This window comes from Anguilla anguilla, chromosome 9, assembly GCF_013347855.1.
Source record: "Anguilla anguilla isolate fAngAng1 chromosome 9, fAngAng1.pri, whole genome shotgun sequence".
NCBI lineage: Eukaryota > Metazoa > Chordata > Actinopteri > Anguilliformes > Anguillidae > Anguilla > Anguilla anguilla.
The window spans coordinates 28,148,609-28,170,092 of NC_049209.1; the positions used below are offsets into that span (position 1 = coordinate 28,148,609).

General features: G+C 49.3%; 1 protein-coding gene across 2 annotated transcripts in view; it reads right to left on the minus strand.

Moving 5' to 3' along the window:
* The window catches only part of LOC118235119 (sortilin-related receptor-like), a 75,323-nt gene that overhangs the window by 4,040 nt on the left and 49,799 nt on the right, over window positions 1-21,484 (minus strand). Inside the window, exons 21-46 of one of the 2 annotated variants that reach the window (XM_035432156.1) lie at window positions 21,129-21,267; window positions 20,633-20,806; window positions 19,415-19,528; window positions 18,955-19,077; window positions 18,388-18,507; window positions 17,925-18,050; window positions 17,166-17,276; window positions 16,873-17,004; window positions 16,387-16,518; window positions 15,808-15,942; window positions 15,424-15,576; window positions 14,030-14,197; window positions 13,603-13,731; window positions 11,129-11,255; window positions 10,768-10,937; window positions 10,186-10,298; window positions 9,583-9,687; window positions 8,913-8,979; window positions 8,376-8,458; window positions 7,423-7,513; window positions 6,917-7,101; window positions 6,100-6,219; window positions 5,713-5,877; window positions 4,447-4,621; window positions 715-821; window positions 276-468 (exon numbers count right to left, since the gene is read on the minus strand). In XM_035432156.1, coding sequence (XP_035288047.1) covers window positions 276-468; window positions 715-821; window positions 4,447-4,621; window positions 5,713-5,877; window positions 6,100-6,219; window positions 6,917-7,101; window positions 7,423-7,513; window positions 8,376-8,458; window positions 8,913-8,979; window positions 9,583-9,687; window positions 10,186-10,298; window positions 10,768-10,937; window positions 11,129-11,255; window positions 13,603-13,731; window positions 14,030-14,197; window positions 15,424-15,576; window positions 15,808-15,942; window positions 16,387-16,518; window positions 16,873-17,004; window positions 17,166-17,276; window positions 17,925-18,050; window positions 18,388-18,507; window positions 18,955-19,077; window positions 19,415-19,528; window positions 20,633-20,806; window positions 21,129-21,267 — 3,457 coding nt within the window. Of the gene's footprint in view, window positions 1-275; window positions 469-714; window positions 822-3,849; window positions 4,356-4,387; window positions 4,622-5,712; window positions 5,878-6,099; window positions 6,220-6,916; window positions 7,102-7,422; window positions 7,514-8,375; window positions 8,459-8,912; window positions 8,980-9,582; window positions 9,688-10,185; window positions 10,299-10,767; window positions 10,938-11,128; window positions 11,256-13,602; window positions 13,732-14,029; window positions 14,198-15,423; window positions 15,577-15,807; window positions 15,943-16,386; window positions 16,519-16,872; window positions 17,005-17,165; window positions 17,277-17,924; window positions 18,051-18,387; window positions 18,508-18,954; window positions 19,078-19,414; window positions 19,529-20,632; window positions 20,807-21,128; window positions 21,268-21,484 lie in introns of those variants that run through there. The other variant, XM_035432157.1, reaches the window with a different exon arrangement.

A 21,484-nucleotide genomic window follows, 5' to 3' on the forward strand; every position in this document is an offset into this window, starting at 1 on the left:
AGCGCTGCAAGACCTGCACGCTGTTGTGGATTCCTACCAACCACCAGACTCAAAGGCATGTGGACCACACAGCCAATCAGTGAGTTAAATGAAGTGCAAAAAAAAACAAAAGTCTGAGGCCTCTCCACAATACACTGTACACTACATCACACACAATGCAGCACACCATCACATACGCTATACTACAGACACTGCGCAAAATGCAAAAATGGCATAAAATGACATGAGAGAAAGTGCATCCAGGAGTGCAGGTTAGAGGCCCCGGCCACACCCACCTGCTCCCAGGCTGTCGAACAGCAGGACGGCGGGCTCTCCGCACAGCTGGCCGCTGAGCAGGCAGCGCGCCCGCACGGAGAAGGTGTAGTTGTGCCCCGCCAGCAGGCTGCTGATCTTGAAGAAGGTCTCCGTGGTGTTCCCCAGGCACGTGCTGGCGTTGGTCACGCTGTCGTAGACGTGGACCTCGTAGCCCTGCGCGCAGTCAACCCACAGAGACAAAGCACGCACGCGCGCGCACACACACACAGCCCATTAGCACTACACTTTCTTAAAAGGCATTCCTTCCCATTAGTTAATGTCACTGAATTTCTATAAGATGTAAATTAAAAATAACTAAGCGATACATTATTATATTTGCTTTGTTAAAAGAACCATTACGTAATGAATCCGCTCATTGGCGTTTTATAATAATAATAATGGTAAATATTCTCCTGTTACCCGGCTCTCGTTAAAGCTCTTCTCCCTCACTGCCAGACTCTTCCACAGGAGGAAGACGTGATCCCTCTCCGTCAGGATCTTCAGCGCCTCCGGAGCAGCCAGGGGAACTGGAGAGGACAAACAAAAACGCTGACCCGCAGCTCAACACCAGGCTGCTCATACCCAGCAATGTTCACCCGCAGCTCAACACCAGGCTGCTCATACCCAGCAATGTTCACCCGCAGCTCAACACCAGGCTGCTCATACCCAGCAATGTTCACCCGCAGCTCAACACCAGGCTGCTCATACCCAGCAATGTTCACCCGCAGCTCAACACCAGGCTGCTCATACCCAGCAATGTTCACCCGCAGCTCAACACCAGGCTGCTCATACCCAGCAATGTTCACCCGCAGCTCAACACCTGACTGCTCATAACCAGCAATGTTCACCCGCAGCTCAACACCAGGCTGCTCATACCCAGCAATGTTCACCCGCAGCTCAACACCAGGCTGCTCATAACCAGCAATGTTCACCCGCAGCTCAACACCAGGCTGCTCATACCCAGCAATGTTCACCCGCAGCTCAACACCTGACTGCTCATAACCAGCAATGTTCACCCGCAGCTCAACACCAGGCTGCTCATACCCAGCAATGTTCACCCGCAGCTCAACACCAGGCTGCTCATACCCAGCAATGTTCACCCGCAGCTCAACACCTGACTGCTCATAACCAGCAATGTTCACCCGCAGCTCAACACCAGGCTGCTCATAACCAGCAATGTTCACCGGCAGCTCAACACCAGGCTGCTCATAACCAGCAATGTTCACCCGCAGCTCAACACCTGACTGCTCATAATCAGCTATTTTCACCTGCAGCTGAACAACTGAGTGCTAATTATTTTCTGAGCAGTCTTGGAACCAAGATAGTCAGATCCCGACATGATCTGGGAACAGCACTTACAGCAGCAGCTATGGCCAAATCAAGGGCGGCTCACAGAAGTGTGGTGCACTTGACACAGGCCTCCACTCTCCAGTGAAGTACTTCTCTGTACCTTATATATTATGTTACTATACATTATTAGTACTAATGTGGCACTCTTGAGCAAGGTACTTAGCGTGAATTGCATGTGCAAATATCCAACTGTACGAATATGATATGTAAAACAAAATCTGAGAATAATGGTGTCTGCCAAGCACACAAATAAAAATAAAATACAGGCTTCTGACAAGACTAGACCATGCAAGGACACAGCAGATGGTCTAAGGTACAGTCTAGGCTGACAGGCAACTCTAGAAATGGCTACACATCTTCATTTGAAATGTATTTTTTGCATTTTTAAGTCATATTAATATAACTGTCAAGCACACACACACATACACACAAGCACGAATGCACTCGCACACGCACACACACAAACACAGGCACAAGAACACGCACACACACTCTTTGTTCTTGGCAATGTGCCTTAAATGTTTCAGAAGATACATCAGATTGGAATGATTGGAATTGGGGGGTGCTGGAGCCTATCCCAGCCTGCATTTGGCGAGAGGCAGGAACACACCCAGTGTCAGGTGAGTCCAAAAAATGTGGTGTCGGTCAATGACCGATCAAAAGACGCGCTCAAAAACACCATCAACAAGAAAGAAAAGATTTACTGTTGCGCCGACGCTCCTCTCCGGGATCTGTGTTTGGCCGGTCCTGCCCTTCGGCAATCGTACGAGGGATTGGGAGAATTCAAGGACACGTGAACTCCTTTGTGACCTTGCAGCGATGCAGCGGGCGAACGAACGAACGAACGACTCTTCGGGCCAGCCTCGTGTGCTGAGGATGAACGGGGGAGCAGGCTACCGCGCGAAAGAGCGGGAAAGCCTTCGCTTCTTGAGACCGTCACTCACATGCAAATCAACCTTTACCAAACATAGCTTTTGTTCTGTGGAAAACAACTAATGTAATCAAGATTTCAGCAAGCTAAGGCTGCGGGTTAACAGTTTTTCCCCCCAGCCAATTCAGCTGCATTATGCGTATAGTTTTTAAAAATCTTTTTATTTATTACAGCAATCAAAACACCGCCGCAAATTCATTGGAGATGCAAACCTGCCTAAACAGTGCCTTACAGCATTACTATTTCAATGGGCCAAGGTCATGCTTTTAGTACATTAACTGTATTTTTATGATTTTCTGTAAGATTTTACAAGCGCTAAGAGCATGCTTAAAGTTATTAATAAAAGCAAAGCAAAATTAGACTGTTTTATGCAACATGAATGAAAAAGTTACTCCACTGTATTAAACTAAACCCAATTTCCCACAATCCTGCAATTCACCACAGGAAAATCTCAAAATAATGAAACCCGTTTTTAACGTCATTTAAATAATTTATACCCATTTATAACCACGTCCTATTCTTACTGTGACCAAAAAGGTCCATGTTTAAATGCATTACTGCCGATCTGGTGTCAGTACACACACTTAAGTGAGGTCGTGATACGGGTATGGGAAATATGCTCCTTGTCCAGCTCTCTAACGACAGCGCTTGCGGACGAGGCAGAAGAAAATCAAACGGACATTCCTCGACATGCTTTCCACACAATGGAAGAGAAAAGGTGCCATTTTGTCTCGCTTCGAACAGACTTCAGAACATAAGAGTCAAATGTAAACTCGTAAACAGTGTGCCTTAGCCGCTGAGCTAACACTCCAAAAGCTCTAGAACGGTGCAAAAGCATGTAAGATACACACACTCGACAGCGGCGAGCGACGAGCCGTTTAGCCGTCTTCCGAGGTCCTCTTAACGCATTTAAAGTTGGTGGCAGCTGGTTTGAGAATCTGTTTTGGTGAGAGCTGTAGAGTTTGGCTGCTGGTTTGAGAATCTGTTTTGGTGAGAGCTGTAGAGTTTGGCTGCTGGTTTGAGAATCTGTTTTGGTGAGAGCTGTAGAGTTTGGCGGCTGGTTTGAGAATCTGTTTTGGTGAGAGCTGTAGAGTTTGGCTGCTGGTTTGAGAATCTGTTTTGGTGAGAGTTGTAGAGTGTGGCTGCTGGTTTGAGAATCTGTTTTGGTGAGAGCTGTAGAGTTTGGCTGCTGGTTTGAGTTAAGAATCTGTTTTTGGTGAGAGCTGTAGAGTTTGGCTGCTGGTTTGAGTTGAGAATCTGTTTTTGGTGAGAGCTGTAGAGTTTGGCTGCTGGTTTGAGTTGAGAATCTGTTTTTGGTGAGAGCTGTAGAGTTTGGCTGCTGGTTTGAGAATCTGTTTTGGTGAGAGCTGCAGTGTTTTGGTTACTGGTCTGAGTTGAGAATCTGTTTTGGTGAGAGCTGCAGTGTTTTGGTTGCTGGTCTGAGTTGAGAATCTGTTTTGGTGAGAGCTGCAGTGTTTTGGTTGCTGGTCTGAGTTGAGAATCTGTTTTGGTGAGAGCTGCAGTGTTTTGGTTGCTGGTCTGAGTTGAGAATCTGTTTTGGTGAGAGCTGCAGTGTTTTGGTTGCTGGTCTGAGTTGAGAATCTGTTTTGGTGAGAGCTGCAGTGTTTTCGTTGCTGGTCTGACTTGAGACTGTTTTGGTGAGAACCTGTTTTGGTGAGAGTTGCAGGTCTGAGTTGAGACTGTTTTGGTGAGAACCTGTTTTGGTGAGCGCTGCAGTGTTTTGGTTGCTGGTCTGAGTTGAGACTGTTTTGGTGAGAACCTGTTTTGGTGAGAACCTGTTTTGGTGAGAACCTGTTTTGGTGAGCGCTGCAGGGCTCGGTGGTTTGGCGGTGTCGGGCGGAGGGGCTCACCGGTGTTGAGGGTGTAGCTGGCCTCCTTGCTCATGTTGCGCAGGCGTACGGTAATGCTGTAGCGACCGCCGGGCTCCAGGCCCTTCAGGGTGTACTCCACCGTGTTGTTCCGTGTGCTCAGCTTGTAGTTGGCCTCTGTCTTGCGTACGATGTCCTTCAGGTGAATGGCGTACTCCTGCGTGAGGTTAGACGAGAGGAGGGTCAGACGGGCTGCCTTAAGCACTTACTGCTCTGGGTTTACCTAGCTGACACAATACTGATCCAGGCTGGGAGCTGAAAACTAGTTCAGCCATGTGACATCAAAGCATTTAAATACAGTGATATTCACACGGCTACAAGAACAGCAATGGGGTTTCACCAACCACATAATGGATGGAGCTACACCAAGCCATCAATCGTGGACTTGTGATAATCAATAAAAAATTATCTGCTTAATCAAAATAATCATGCCAGCAAACTTATAGTAGCTCTTCCAATTTTGGGCTCCAAGAACCCACTATCCCATTACTGGCTAAGAAGAATGTAAGAATGAGTGAGCATGCTCAGTGCAGTTCACGCATAAGAGTGCATCTGAGCGCGCTCAGTGCAGTTCACACATAAGAGTGCATCTGAGCGCGCTCAGTGCAGCTCACACATAAGAGTGTATCTGAGCATGCTCAGTGCAGATCAAACATAAGAGTGCACCTGAGCGCGCTCAGTGCAGCTCACACATAAGAGTGTATCTGAGCGCGCTCAGTGCAGCTCACACATAAGAGTGTATCTGAGCGCGCTCAGTGCAGCTCACACATAAGGGTGTATCTGAGCGCGCTCAGTGCAGTTCACACATAAGAGTGCACCTGAGCGCGCTCAGTGCAGCTCACACATAAGGGTGCATGTGAGGGCGCTCAGTGCAGATCACACATAAGAGTGCACCTGAGCGCGCTCAGTGCAGATCACACATAAGAGTGTATCTGAGCGCGCTCAGTGCAGCTCACACATAAGGGTGTATCTGAGCGCGCTCAGTGCAGTTCACACATAAGGGTGCATGTGAGGGCGCTCAGTGCAGCTCACACATAAGGGTGCATGTGAGGGCGCTCAGTGCAGCTCACACATAAGGGTGCATGTGAGGGCGCTCAGTGCAGCTCACACATAAGGGTGCATGTGAGGGTGCTCAGTGCAGCTCACACATAAGGGTGCATGTGAGGGCGCTCAGTGCAGCTCACACATAAGGGTGCATGTGAGGGCGCTCAGTGTGGAGCACACAGAGGGGAGGGGTATAGGTCGTACCAGCGGGGTGCTGGGAGAGTCGTACGGGGGCTGCCATTTGAGCGTGGCCTGGGTCTTCTCCACCTTCACTCTGTGCAGGTTACGCGGGGGCAGCCTGCCGTTCGGGATCATCTTCACCATGGCGTGCGCAGAGGGAGGGCCCAGGTAGGGAGAGGTCACCCGCACCTGTACACACACACGCACGCACGCACACACACACACGCACACACACACGCACACACAAAACCATGCATACACATATTCACACAGAAACAGACAAAACACACACACACACACAGAAGCTATTTTCAGATGGCAACCAGTAACTATACACACGAATAACAGCAGAAACCTTTACATACTGGCAGGGAGAGGAGACTGGCACTGAAGATGAGGATGGCTACTCACCAAGAAGAGGTACTGCTCATCACTGTCCACGGTGACGATCAGGCTGCTGCTGCTGCTCTTCTGGCTGTGAGGGTTCCGGTGCAGCTCCAGGAAGGAGGTGGAGAAGAACACACCATACTCCTGCACTCACACGTACAGGGATACACGCGCACACACACACGCACAGATACACACACACACACACACAGATACACGCGCACACACACACACACACACACACAGATACACATGCAAACACACACACACACACAGATACACGCACACACACACACACACACACACACTCACACACACACCCAGATACACACACACACAGATACACGCGCGCGCACACACACACACACACACACAGATACACACACACACACACGCACACAGATACACACACCCACACAGATACATACGCATGCACACACACGCATGCAAATATACATACCCACACAAAAACACAAGCACGCACACACACATACAGAAATACACAGACCCACACAAATACACACACACATTTTACAGTTTAGTTTAGCACTCCAGAAAAACTTCATTGAAATGATGACTTTCTGTAGTTGTATATGCTGTCATGCCTATATGACTGTGCATTTATATGCACTGCTGTGCATGTGGTGCACTATGCAAGTGTGTGTGCCTGAGTGCTGTGTGAGAACACACCAGCTGGCATTTTATGAGTGCGTGCAAGCAGGGACAATTTTAGAGTGTGCACTACCCAAATGAATGAGTGTGCGCATGTAAGTTATATGAAAGTGTGCGTGTGCACGCTGTGTGTGCGTGTGTGTGTGTGTGTGTGTGCGCATCTTCTCACCACCGCTTGCGGGCCAGTCCAGCTGCAGTTGACAGCGCTCTGGTTGAGTGGGCGGGCCTTGAGGATGGGCGGGGCCGGCTGGGTGCCCTTCGTCTCCAGGCGGGACAGCACAGCGGGGCTGTCTCCCACATTGGTGTGGGCCCACACCGCCAGCTCATAGGCTGTCCCAGCCGTCAGGTTAGCCACTGCAAACACAAGACACGCCCACCAGTTTAAAAACCACACCCCCTGCATCTTTGGACGTCAGTACTGACCTGCAGAGATGGGCAGCGTTTAAAAAAAAATCAAGTATATTAAATATGTATTTGAATGAATTTCAAGCAGTATGAAAGTAAAATTGCTTGTTAGTTTACACCTCTGTGCCACCTGCTGAACTGAAGTGCAAAGCTATTCACCATTCTGGCTATAGCTTTACAGATACATTGAGGCGGCATCTGGTATGCACTAACAGTCTGGTGTATTTTTGCCCATCCCTGCTGAACTGAAGGTCATTTGTGGGGCTGCACCTGTCAGAGTCGTTCCTGTAACGGTCATGTTCCTGCTCTCCTTCATGTGCTCATCAAACAACCAGGACAGCAGCGCCACGTACTGCTCCACCTGAGGGCACACACCGGTATTACACACATTCACACACACGCATGCATGCATGCACGCACACACACACACACACGCAGACACAACACACACACGCGCATACAGACGCACGCACACACACACAGACACACACACAACACACGCACACACACACACACATACACAACACACAGACACATACACACACACAGACAAACAATACACACACAGAAACACACAGACAGACAGACACACACAACATACGGACAGACAGATACACACACACACAGACACACACACACACACACACACACACAAACACACACAAACACAAACACACACACACACACACACACACACACGCCAGGGTTACACCCAGTAGGAAGTCTCAGAACCTGGGCGTTCAGATCTTGAGAAAGTCTCACTCTGCCACCTGGGAAGAGCGCTGGCTGTAGCAGCGGTAAGGCTGGGGTCAGGCTCACAGAGGGGAGGACGGTGGAAGTGTGACATGTTCGAGGAGCGCCCGCTCCAGCTGCGTTTCACTGCCCTGAGCTTCGCAGCGTTAAGTCCCAAAAACTGGGTTGGCTTTCGCCTTACTCGAAACAAAGAGTTATAAGCCTAGCATGCTAGGCTACACATACCTGGGAGACACTTAACCACACTCACTTTCTCTCAAAAATACAAACACAAATGTAATGTGAAATTTAGCGTACCATACATTAATGCCGTTTGATATTCACTGAAAGAATTTAGCTTAAGTAAGCCCTGCTTAAGGGAACAATGATCAGGCAGTCCCCACCTGCGAACTCTGTCTCAAGCCCAGTTACTCTGACCATTACACCGCTGTTCTACAGCCAGATTTGGTTTGTCATACAAACACACTGACCTTATACTGGGAATTGACGCTGAAAGTTAGACTTATGGAGTCCTCAGTAATTCCATCCACGGCCACAGTGGGGGGCTGCAGAGCTGGGAGAGAGAGACATGGTGAGGCCAAAGTAGCTCCCAACAACCCAACTTAATACAATACAGCCTTCTAACCAGCAGGGGGAAACATAGCTCCATAATACATTTAGACTCCACTAGGAACTTCACACAATTTAAATGCATTTGCATTTACCATTAACAAGTCTAACAAACAAGAATTACTTTCACCAAGGTGTAAAGGCAATTCCCTACATTTTGTCACAGTCACTTATTTAAGGCACAATTTGACGGTGTTTAAACTCAGAATACATTTACATTTTATTTCACGTTTGTACGTTTTCTAGAAGAGCCTCAGCGGTCTTCAGATTCTCCTCCTTAATCAGTCATAATTTCACAGCCATTGCACAGCCCTGCTTCTCACTGCATTAATACGGCTCTTCTGCTACGCGCTAGGTGCAGCAGTAATACACTGCAGGCAGCAGGGGGCGCTGCTTACCTTTCTGAGGAGTGATGGATATGGCATCTGTCCAGTTTCCCACACCTCGGCTAGTCACAGCTGCCACCTGAAATACACACAAACACACACACACACACACACACACACACACACACACACAGAAACAAACATACACACACACAGACACACCATGCAATGCTTAGCCTTTCAAGCTGCACTTCACTAGTAATGAGAGAGCGAGGATATTCCTTTAACTTTTGGTGAAAGATTACCAATCGCACTGTTTCTGTGAAACCAATCTTCGGACAGAACCATAGACGGATTGTTTAACTGGTTAAAAAAGCTAATGAACTGACGGTACATAATATATCTCTGCCTACTGTGTGGGCACGAGGTCCCACCCTTCCCTCATCACTACTGCACTTCATTTACAGCAATGCTAGATTCTTCAGACTCAAATTCCTATATGTGGATTCTTAACACAGACATCTCCCTCCTGCTGAAGCCAAAACATCTGACTTTGATGCAGCTTTGAATAACTCATTAAGGGAAAATACTGCAGCAGTGGCTGTCCTGTGCTGTAAAACAGCACCGGAATCCCCGGTTACCAACAGCAACCTCCTGTAGTTAAGAAGCCGAGCGGACAGCAGCAGCCCAGGACCTGTGCATCCGGAGAGTCCACAGTGTTTGCTCAGCTGCAGTCACTTACTCTGAAACTGTAGAGGGCGCTGGGCTGCAGATTCTTCACCTCGGTGCTGTTGCTGCTGCTGCTCTGGGATGACCACTCTGCACTTCCACTCTCGCTGTACTCCACCTGCAGGATAGAGAGGACATTGCAGGAGGAGTTTATTCCGAGCATGCAGTTTTCCACAGCAGCAGACGGGAGAGCTACTGAGCAGTGCTGCTTCTCGATTCGAGCTTCAGCAGAGCTTCCACTACTCCCTCACTGCACCTTAAGCCTCTGCTATTGGCCCTATATCACTGGTCAGTGAGGTCAGGAAGTGTGATGAAGCTCAAGGGCAGGATTATCACAAGAAACCTGACATCAAAATGCAGGAGTCATTGCTGCATTTTCAATGGGAGCGTGATGTTACCAAAAAGGCGTTGCTTTGGAGGGACTCAGAGACGCCAGCACCTCTGACGCCTCATGCTGGACAAACAAATGGGTCAAATGAGTCTTTGGCATGAAGCTTGAGGCAGGAAGCTCAAGCTTTGGCTCAACCTGGTCAGACCTGAGAATGGAAACGCAGCCACAGCAGTCTGTTACAAACGACAGCAAAGCAGGGAAGGGCCAGCAGGTGGCGCTACTCACTATGTATTCCCGTATTAGGCCGTGCGCGTTGTCGGGGGGGCTCCAGGAACAGACCACCGTGCCGTCTTCCCCCCTGTCAGAGGACAGCTGAAGATGTGTGGGCGGGTCAGGCACTGCAACAGACAACACATTCCCATGAGCACCTGCAGCACCTGCAGGGATGGAACGCTGACCAGCACCGTAGAAACTCCACTGACTGAACAGACAGGAAGTGGAATCTCCACTTCTCTTAAACCGTTCCCTTAACATCTTATAGCAGTGCTCCCAAACTGGTTTAAATTCTGGTTCTGAGATGAATGTTGAAAATACAAATTACTGTGTATATTACAATAAGGGTCACAGACTACATTCACCAATGGTAATGTAGTAGATGGAGTGGGAGAGGTTTATTCAGTGTTATTCTGGGTGAAGTAGCAGTTACAGTCGGTGGGGTTTATGCGGTGTTCTTCTCAGTGAGGTAGTATCTACAGTGGGCGGGGTTTACGTAGTGTTTTTCTTGGGTAATGTAGTTGCTACAGTGGGCGGGGTTTATTCAGTGTTATTCAGGGTGAGGTAGTGATGCAGGCCAGGCGGAGCACTCACATCCCTCCGGCGTGTGCAGGGACAGGTACTCATTGGTCTTGTGCAGTTTGCTCAGGCACTGCACCTGCACCTTCACCTGGTAGGTGGAGTCCGGCTTCAGCACCGTCAATCTGTAGCTGCTCTTATTGCTGTGAGTCTCTACAGAAGTCCAGGTCTGAGACCCCACAAGCCTGCGGACACACGCATACAAATACAAACACATACACACATACACACACACACACACACAGATACACACACACCCACAGACATGCATGCATGTACACACGCACACACAGAAGAAGTGTGAGACAGTGAAAAGTGGGGACCTCAGGAGATTGGGCTCACACAAGCAGGTACGTCCTGACAGAGGACACTCTACCTGTAGTACACCAGGTAGGAGCAGGAGGAGGGGGGCAGGTTTTTGGGCCGGGACCAGGTGAGGGTGACGGCGCCGGAGAACTCGGCACTCCACTGCAGGTTCTGGACCTTGAAGACCTGGGAGTCGGCTGGGGGGGAGGGGGAGGGGGGAGGGGGGAGGGGGGGAGAGTTAGCACGGCTGTCATTCTCCCGCTGCAGCCAATCATACGCTGGTCCCGCTCAACAACTGCTCTGCAGTCGCATCTGTACAAACCTACCCAGCTTACCCTTCACCTCCGCCACTGAGCAACAACTGAATGTGGAAATAAACAAGGTTATATGTCAACATTGTTTGAAACAATGTTCAAATTGATGTTGACACCGTGCCCCAGAATACTGACTGGCTTTGGCGGAGAACCTGCGAGGACATACATGGTTGGCGTACTTCGGTATTAAGCGGTTTTCGACAAAACCGTGCGCAACCAGGTCAGTGGATGTTCATAACTGTGTCCTTATATTCAGAAAGTTGCAGAAAGTTTAACTCAATGGACCAGATAAGGTCCATTATATCACGGTGAGCTCCAGCAGATTTCTAGAAAACTAGTCAAATCTCAAGAGTAACTATGTGAGTCAGAGTAGGGATGGGAGTAGGGATGGGAATCAAGAACCGGTTCAAAGTTGTCCTATTCATTGTAATCGTATGCCTCCGAGCTTATCGATTCCGCTTATCGATGCTAGCATGTTTTTACCACAGCTGCACATTGCAAAACAATGACGTAAGGCCTTGGGGGAGGCACGCACACAGGCAGCACGTCGCCTCCCTCAGGTGTTTGTTTTGGACGGCAGCTGTCACAACAAAACTAATCCGGGCTTCAAAAATTATCCGGGTGACGTACTGACATTCTAAAACAGCCGTTATACCCATTTGTGACGTACTTAAATTTTCATTACAGCGTCCGTTGCTATGCGGACACTGCCAGCCTAGATAGAATCTTTATCGCAAGAGAATGTAAGACAACTCAACAATTTCTCTGGATTAACGGGTTATTTTCTAGCCTGAAATGCGATCGTATTACCAAATGGATACACATGTCATGTAACATGTGCATGTAGTTGGCTATCTCCCTGGATATGAAGTAAATGTTTTTACCAATAAATAATAATAATAATAATAAATGTGATTTTATCCATGGAAATAGCTATACAAAAAGGCAAAATAAATGTTGTGGTTGCGATTGCCATCGTAGATGTCAAGCAAATGTCACTGACAAAAAAAAAAAGGTTTGCTCTCTTTGCAGTGGTTTGGGCTGGAAACGAGCTGTAAGAGTGGGATATGCACAACACTGCCTACTGACTGTAGATAAGATCGCTGTGAGGATGCTTTCCATAGAGGATTTCAGCTGCATGCTCCCATATTACTGAAAACGCTGTAGCGGTGGCTAGCATATCAGCGTATGACGAGTTCTGTGTGCGTTGTGTTGATAGAAGCGTACCGCTGGCTAGCGCTAATGGTAAATGGTAAATGGACTGCATTTATATAGCGCTTTTATCCAAAGTGCTTTACAATTGATGCCTCTCATTTGCCAGAGCAGTTAGGGGTTAGGGGTTAGGTGTCTTGCTCAAGGACACTCTGACACGCCCTGGGCGGGGTTTGAACCGGCAACCCTCCGACTGCCAGACAATCGGTCTTACCTCCTGAGCTATGTCGCCCCTAGCGCTAGAAGCTAGCTAATTGTTAAATAGTGTACTTACACCACTATATCACCGAGGTTCAGAAAATGTAAGCCGTGTTTGGTTAATTTTATTATGCGAATTCATTTAACTGAAGGTTTCTACAACGGCAATCGTGACCACAACATTTATTTTGCCTTTTTGTATAGCTATTTTTGTGGATAAAATCGCATTCATGATTTTATTTTCTGTTAAAAACATTTAATTCATATCCAGGGAGGTAGCTAACTACTTGCACGTTACATGACATGTAGCCATTTACTAATTTGATCGTATTTCAGGCTGGAAAATAAATTAAGTTGACGCTGAAAACTTGTATGTAGTCCTACTCTTTTTACACCCAGAAAATGTATCAGGCATCGATAAAGGAACTGATAAAGAATCGAATCAATAAGCAGAATCGGTAATAGAATCAGTATCAATAACTACCTCAAGGTAAGTGGAAATATAGCTTTACTTTATCTTTGGGTGAACTGCCCCTTTCACAAAGTAAGATGAAGGCCTGTATTTGTGTTTGAGTGGCCTGGGCCTCTGACAGCTAGACTTCTGTGGAAGAACCCTCAGGGGCCTCCCATCTGAAGCCAAGGCAGGTCAGGGGCGGGTCAGTGTATCTAAAGCAGGTGTGACAGTACGGGCAGCCGTGTGCACCTCCAACTCACTCTCTCCCTACCTCCCTCTCCTCCTCCCTCTCTCTCTCCCTCCCTACCTCCCTCTCTCTCTCCCTCCCTCCCTCTCCCATCCTCTCTGCCCCTCAGGCTCTCTCACCGGAGCAGTTTTCCTCGTCGCTGCGGTCGGAGCAGTCGATGAAGCCGTCGCATTTTTCGCTGTCCGTCACACAGGCCTCCCTGTCGGTGCACAGAGTCCCGTTCACACAGGACAGGGGCCCGCGGGTCGCTGGGGGGGGGGGGGGTGGAAGAGGGAGAAGGTTAAGCACAGACAACGATCCAAATATCTGTCAAAACTAAACTTAAATACTGTTTGCCCCAACATTCCTTCTGACAATCTACAGAACCTTACACTCTATTGTATCTGTCTGGGGTGATCATGATTTATAACTCTCATGAAAAGGGAGCACAAGAATATCTTAATTAAAAAAGAGGATTGCACATTTGCACCTGTGAACTGAATGAATGATACATTTTTATGTACATCACACACACACGCGCACACACGCGCACACACACAAACTCACGGCAGTCGGTCTCGTCAGACCGGTCGGTGCAGTCAGCGCGTCCGTCGCAGCGCTGCCAGTCGGGGATGCAGGTGGGGGGGCGGCGGCAGCGGTACTGCCCCCTGCTGCAGCTGCCCGGGGGCTGCGGGCGCACAGGAGGGGTGGTGGGCCTCACCGTGTCGTTTGAGCCTGAAACACAGAGCCAGGCCACGCCAATGACATCAGCCAGGACTGCCAGAGACCGCCCACTTGGGTGCAAAGAGGGGCGTGGCCACAGCCCTTCAGAGACCGCCCACTTGGGTGCAAAGAGGGGCGTGGCTATAGCCCTTCAGAGACCGCCCACTTGGGTTCTAATAAGAACGTGGATATAGACTGCCGGAAACGCCCAACCCAAGTAGGGAAAGAGGGCAGGGTTTCTGAACTATCAGAGACTGCCTATTTGAAGCAGAGAGTTTTGCCGGGGACCTGGACTCTTAGAGACTGGCCACCAGAATGGAAAAGAGGACTGGGCTCCACCTTCTCCTCATAAAGAGCTGACTTTACAGCTGGAACTAAAGCTCACTGAACCAGAACAGATTCATTCAATTCACTTCTTCAGCGTGACGGAGACCTCTTTAAACCGTGGCCTGCGGAAAATGAACAATACTACACAACTTGGAAAAACCCAAGCCACCGTTTGATTGCTTTATACTCCATGCATAATTGCCTTTACCCCAACTAGATGACACACATCATTAAAGTTTCATTTCAAGGGACAAAGCCCTGCGGTGTGAACTGAGTCTGTGCCAGTAAGCAGTGGTGAGGGAGGGTGTGTGTAGCTGGTGAGAATGCCGGTGGTTGTGTTGAGTCAGGTGTGAGTGTTGATGATCAAGTGTTTGTGATGTGAACGGTGAAGGTAATGTTTTGAGGAGCCAGTGAATAGTTAGTGAGGGTTTTGGTGGTTGCGTTGACTAGTGTGTCGCAGGTATGAATGCTGGCGTTTGTGTTGAGGCTGAGGTGAGTAGCTGGTTTGAGTGTTGGTGGCTGTGCTTTGAGCATGGGTTAAGTAGCCAGTATGTGTGTTGGTGGTAGTGTTTTGAGTATGTTTTGAGTAGCTGAGGTGAGTGTTTCTGATCGTGTTTTGAGCACAGTTTGAGTAGCCGGTATGTGTGTAGGAGGTAGTGTTTTGAGTACAGTTTGAGTAGCTGGTATGTGTGCTGGTGGTTGTGTTTTGAGTATGGGTTCAGAAGCTGAGGTGAGTGTTGCTGGTTGTTTGGAGCAGCATGAGTAGCTGTAAGTGAGCGTCGGCGGCTGCATTTTGAGCATTGTCTGGGTATCTGTGAGAAGCGTTGGCAGTTGTGTTTTCTGGTGTGAGCGTTTGAGAGAGGCTGAGGCAGCTCGTCCGTTCGTCCGTCTGTCCATCCGTCTCTCCTCACCTGTGGGGCAGCCCACTTCGTCGGCCGCGTCGGGGCAGTCCGCGTAGCCGTCGCACACCCAGGAGTCGATGATGCAGGCTCCGGAGCCGCACCGGAAGTGGTTGGGGGAGCAGGTGGCGGGGCCCGGGGCTGCGGTGTGGGGCGCGTCTCCACCTGGTGGGGGGGGGGTGAACTTCAGTCATTTTGAAACTGGCCGAGCTGTGCTTTGTACTGCAGTGCCCAGGGACAGCTTGGTGTTAAGAGCGCTACGTAGAAATAAAACTGAATTCAAACGATTGTAAAATGTCCGTTCCTGTAATTTGGCACAAGCGCCCTCGGCCGCTAACAGGAAGTGGCCGGCTGGTTAGGCGCCCGGCAGGGTACTTTCCAGCCTCCGGGCCGTACCTGTGCAGTTGACCTCGTCCGACCAGTCCCCACAGTCGTTCTCCTGATCGCACCTCCACCAGGTGGGTACGCAGCGCCCGTTCTGGCACGCAAACTGGAAGTAGTGCGAGCAGCCGGGCTCTTCTGTGGGAGAGCCTGCCATCCACAGGGAGAGAGACTGAATTATAGAGAAATACTCTACTTCTGATTATAGAGAAATACAACATACTGAAATAATCTATACAGCAAGAGACAGTGATACTGCCCTATAGAGAAATACTCTATACAGCCAAAGAGAAACATACTGCCTTATTTGAGATAGTATCACTCTCTGGCTGTATAAAGTATGTCTTACAGATATACTCTATACAGTCAAAGAGAGAGACTGTCACTGTCCTACAAGGAAATACTCGACACAGCAACATAAGGAGAGAAACTACCTTACAAATACATATATGGCCATTACACTTGCACATGTACACACACACACGCACGTACGCACGCACGCACACACACACGCACACACGCACACACGCACACACGCACACACGCACACACACACACACACACACACACACACACGCACTGTTTAGAACTCACCGCAGTTGGCCTCGTCGGAGTAGTCTCCGCAGTCGTCCATGCGATCACACTTCCACTCCAGGCTCACACATAAGCCGTTCTCACACTGGAAAGAGTATGGGCTGCAGGTGTTCTCAAACTCTGTACCCGAGGCTGCAGAGAGAGAGAGAGAGAGAGAGAGGGAAAAGGACGGATGATGAAGAGATGAGTAGACATTGCGATAGACAGAGAGAGTATTTATTGCTGGTTCACCTGCGTTTGTGCTCAGATGCGTTGCTGTACGTGATGCCAGCATTTAAAGAGGTATTCCCAGCTACTAAAGCAGGGTGAATTTGAATATGAGAGACACTAATGATACAACGTGATGTGATAGAGCACAAATTAAAGGCACAGCAGCAGCGTTCTTCTGGTATGTGACTTTTTTCACATCTTTTAATTCATTAAAAATGTGCTGGCTTCACTGCTGACAGGGGAGTGACGGACAGACGGCAGGAGGGCGGGACTCACAGCAGCCAGCGTAGGTCGCGTCCTCGTCGGACCCATCAGCGCAGTGACGGATGCCGTCGCACACCAGAGACTGGAAAAGGCACTGAGCTCGGTTCCGACACACAAACTCCATGTACCGCGTGCAGAGGGGGTCTGTAGAGGGCGCACAGCCACACAGCTCAGGCCTTCTTCAAAGATCATAACGTCTTTAAAAAAACAAGACATTCCAATGGCCTGACTTGCTCTCAGGCCTGAAATGTTGGGTTTTTAGAGAATTTAAAGCAGAGCGGGAAATGATGCCGCAGTGGACTAACCGCAGTGCTGCTCATCGGCGCCCCCTGGGCAGTCCTCCACGCCATTGCAGTGAGCGCTGGAGGGCAGGCAGGTGCCGTTCGCGCACAGGAAGCCATTGCACTGCTTCCCTCCTGTGAAGACACACAGATCCCATCAGCACACAAAGTGCAACCTGCAGTTCAGTAGCAATGGCATTAAGCTCAGAAAGTACAGCTAATGTGCAGTAAAGTGTGTTGGTTTTAGGTGGGCAAGTGTGTGTGTGTGTGTGTTCGTTCAGTGGCAAGTTTTCAATAGACGGGGTTCATGTGCTTGCTAGGGTGTGTGTACATGAGGGGGGCTTTCGAATCCCAGTGGGTAGGATCGGTGTTGTTGTGGTGGTGAGTGTGCACAGGGCAGGGGCGGGGTTTCTAACCACAGTGGGCGGGGTTTGTGTGGTTATGGTGAGCGTGCGCAGGGCAGGGGGCGGGGTTTCTAACCACAGTGGGCGGGGTTTGTGTGGTTGTGATGGTGAGCGTGCGCAGGGCAGGGGGCGGGGTTTCTAACCACAGTGGGCGGGGTTTGTGTGGTTGTGATGGTGAGCGTGCGCAGGGCAGGGGGCGGGGTTTCTAACCACAGTGGGCGGGGTTTGTGTGGTTATGGTGAGCGTGCGCAGGGCAGGGGGCGGGGTTTCTAACCACAGTGGGCGGGGTTTGTGTGGTTATGGTGAGCGTGCGCAGGGCAGGGGGCAGGGTTTCTAAGGTCATGGCGAGCGTGTGCAGGGCAGGGGCGGGGTTTCTAACCACAGTTGGCGGGCTCTTCGTCAGAGCCGTCCCGGCAGTCGTCATCTCCGTCACAGACCCATCGCTGTGGAATGCAGTGGCCTGTGTGGCACTGGAAACTGCCCGCCTCACAGGTGTGCTGCCCCACTGGACATTCAGAACATTGAGAAATAAGAAAACCTCCAACTTCGAATGAGTTTTTTTTTGTAATTTTTCCACATTCTTTTTATTTATCATTCAGCAGGTGTAACAAACTGAAATCCTTCTGCGGAAATTTGCCGGCAGAAAAAATAAAAAACCTTATGTCAACTCTGGTTTGTGTTTCTGTACGTTATGGCAGTCCTAATATACATACTTCCGGCCAACAATGCATTATGAAGTTAAACTTGATATAGAAATAGACAGAAAGAGCGTGACAGAGAGACAGAACGGCAGACGGATAGAGAGAGAGACGGAGGAGAGAGACGAGCAGCGCTCCTCTCACCAGTGCAGTTGGCCTCGTCTGACCAGTCTCTGCAGTCGTTGTCCCCGTCGCAGCGCCAGGCGTCACGGATGCACACGCCTCGAGCGCACGTGAACTCTCCCGGCCCGCAGCGGTGGCTCTCTGTGGGAGGAGACCAGGCTGCTGCTGAACAGGCTCAGCATGACCCTCCCGCTGTGACACGTACACAGGCACACAAGCACGCGCACGCACACAGATACGCACGCGCACACAGACACACATCGCCATGACATGCACGCGTACAGACACACAGACAGACAGACACACACGCACACACACATACATACACAGACACACACAGACAGACAGACACACAAACAAACACACAGACACACACGCAGACACACACGCACAGACACACACACATACATACACAGACAGACACACACAGACAGACACACAAACAAACACACAGACACACACACGCAGACACACACACACACACACATACATACACAGACACACACAGACAGACAGATACACACATACACAGACAAACAAACAGACAGACAGACAGACATGCACACACACACACACACACACACACACCGCAGTGCTCCTCGTCGCTGTTGTCCCCACAGTCGTCCTCGTGGTCACACTTGAAGGCCAGTGGGATGCAGGAGCCTGAGGTCACACAGCGGAACTGCACAGCGGGGTCACATGTGGTGGTGGCTGCAATGGGAGGGGCAATGGGAAGGGTGTAAGGCTCCCTGCAAGACTGACTGTCTGACTGACTGGCATGTCTGAAGTCCATAAAACTAGCACTACAGTACCATGAAATTACACAGCATAAATGACCTTCCAGAAATTCTAAACTATCTATGTTCATAGGCTAGCCTGTATATTTCAACATTATTATTATTATTATTATTATTATTATTAGAAGCAGTAGTAGTATTTATAGTACACCGTTCATATGCAGCCAAAACTGCATATAACAATCCAAAAACCCTAAAACACATAATTTAAGTAAAATACATAAAAATGCACATTTCCATGGAAAACTCACGGCACTCCTCCTCATCGCTCATGTCTCCGCAGTCGTTGTCGCTGTCGCACTTCCAGATGCTGCTGATGCACTTGCCGTTGGAGCAGCGGTACTGGTTGGGCAGGCAGGTGTGCTCTGGAGCGGGAGGGCGACAGAGGGACAGACAGACAGCGACAGTGAGGTGGGAGAACAGGGACATCTGCACTCATTCAGTCTTTTTCATACGAGGTGAAAATAAAAAATAAAAATAAAAAAACCTAGCAGTACACTGTGTCAGGGGAAGTGAGGAGTATAAGGTTTATTTTTTATAGGTTCGTTTCCTGAAACCAGCAGTTCCAACCGGCAATGCCCTTGTTACAATGTTCAGCACTCTGAATACTGAACACAAGTGGTATATTTGACCTGCATACACAATTAATTTTTACTTGATTTAATTTAATAATGATTATTTGAAATGATTATTAATGAACTACATAATTTAATTAAATGAGTCAATTAGAAACATGAAGCAATACGATACACTCTTAATTGAATGTAGGCTCACTAAAATCACAAGATTTTCAATCAGCGATATCAATTCAATGTCACAGATTGCATTCAAACTTGTAATCAAAAGAAACATGATCTTCATGCATTCTTTAGCCACGCTGAGCCCTGACATCACATAAATATCTTAATGTTCTGGTGTCTCTTCAGAGACAAACTCCACAGGAGGAGGGACCCATTGATCGCATGCCTAGATTAGGATATCAGTGATTTTTAATTGCCCCAAAGATGTTTCCTTTGATGTTTGTGAAGATGAGAACAGGAATACTTCTTTGAAACAATATAATATTGTAACCAATTCAAGGCCAAAATCTAAACACTAGATATCCGACAACTGCAATTTCTCCTCACGGTTTTATTCTTTTTGCTAGTCAAGTTGGATTTGTATACAATAGTGCTACTCAACTCCAGGTCCTGCAGGCTGCAGCGTTATATGCTCCAACCATGCACTACACCAACTGATTTTGCTCGCACAGTAACGTCTGTCCGTTGTAGGCAAGTGTGTGTGCACGTGAGCATCTGGGCGCGTGCGTGCACGTGAGCATCTGAGCGCGTGTGTGTGTGCACGTGAGCATCTGAGCGCGTGTGTGTGTGCACGTGAGCATCTGAGCGTGTGTGTGTGTGTGTGTGTGTGTGCGTGTGCGTACGCGCATGTGAGCTCCGCAGGATGTCGTGTTGGCGCTCCACACTCACCCGTCTTCACACAGGTGCCGTTGTGCAGCTGGTACCCGCTGGGACACTGGCACTGCACCTGGCCGGAGGGCAGCAGGGTGCTGGGCACGCCGTCCGGGCACACGCAGGTGTGCCCGTGGCCCGGCTGGGGCAGGCAGAGCAGGCTGCAGGGCTGGTCCGCGCAGCCGTTGTGCCCTGGAGAAGGAACGAACGCGCGCGGAGACCGCGTCAGGGAAACGGGACCACAACCGCAGACACGGTCCGGATTCAGTCCCAGGCTACCGGGCTCGCTCAGGCGCTGCAGCACAGTGCCTTAAACCAACGAGCGGCTTTGTCGCCGTATAACTATCAAGTACTATGACCACCAGTCAGTAGCTACCCCCAGTGGATGCCAATACGGACTGAAGTGAAATCAGCCCTAGATAGCAAGGAAAGGGAACAGGTTCTCTGTCAGAGATGTTCTATTACAAGACGGACTGTGTGCCTCAGTCCTTTCCCAGTTTGTGAGGACTCTCACCTCTGGCTTTGCCCTTGTAGAAGATTTTGAGGTCCATGACTCCAGACAGCCGGCCCACCAGCTGTTCACCGTCCGAGCTGCCAGATTTTGGGGCCTTGAATATTCCCATCCTAGACCAGTCATCCCAGTAGATGTCATTCTGAAAGAACACAAAAATATATACATTCTTTTTAGTTTAGAATTTCCATGATGAAAAGACAACAACAGTGTAGGGATTGGTCCGTGCCCGTGACTGTGTGTGTGTGTGTGTGTACACATGCATGTGAATGTCCTCGTTAGACAGCAAACCTTAAACGCAGGAACGATGTAGGGGTGGGGGCAGACGTTTGTGCATGTGTATGCGAGTCCCTGTTAGG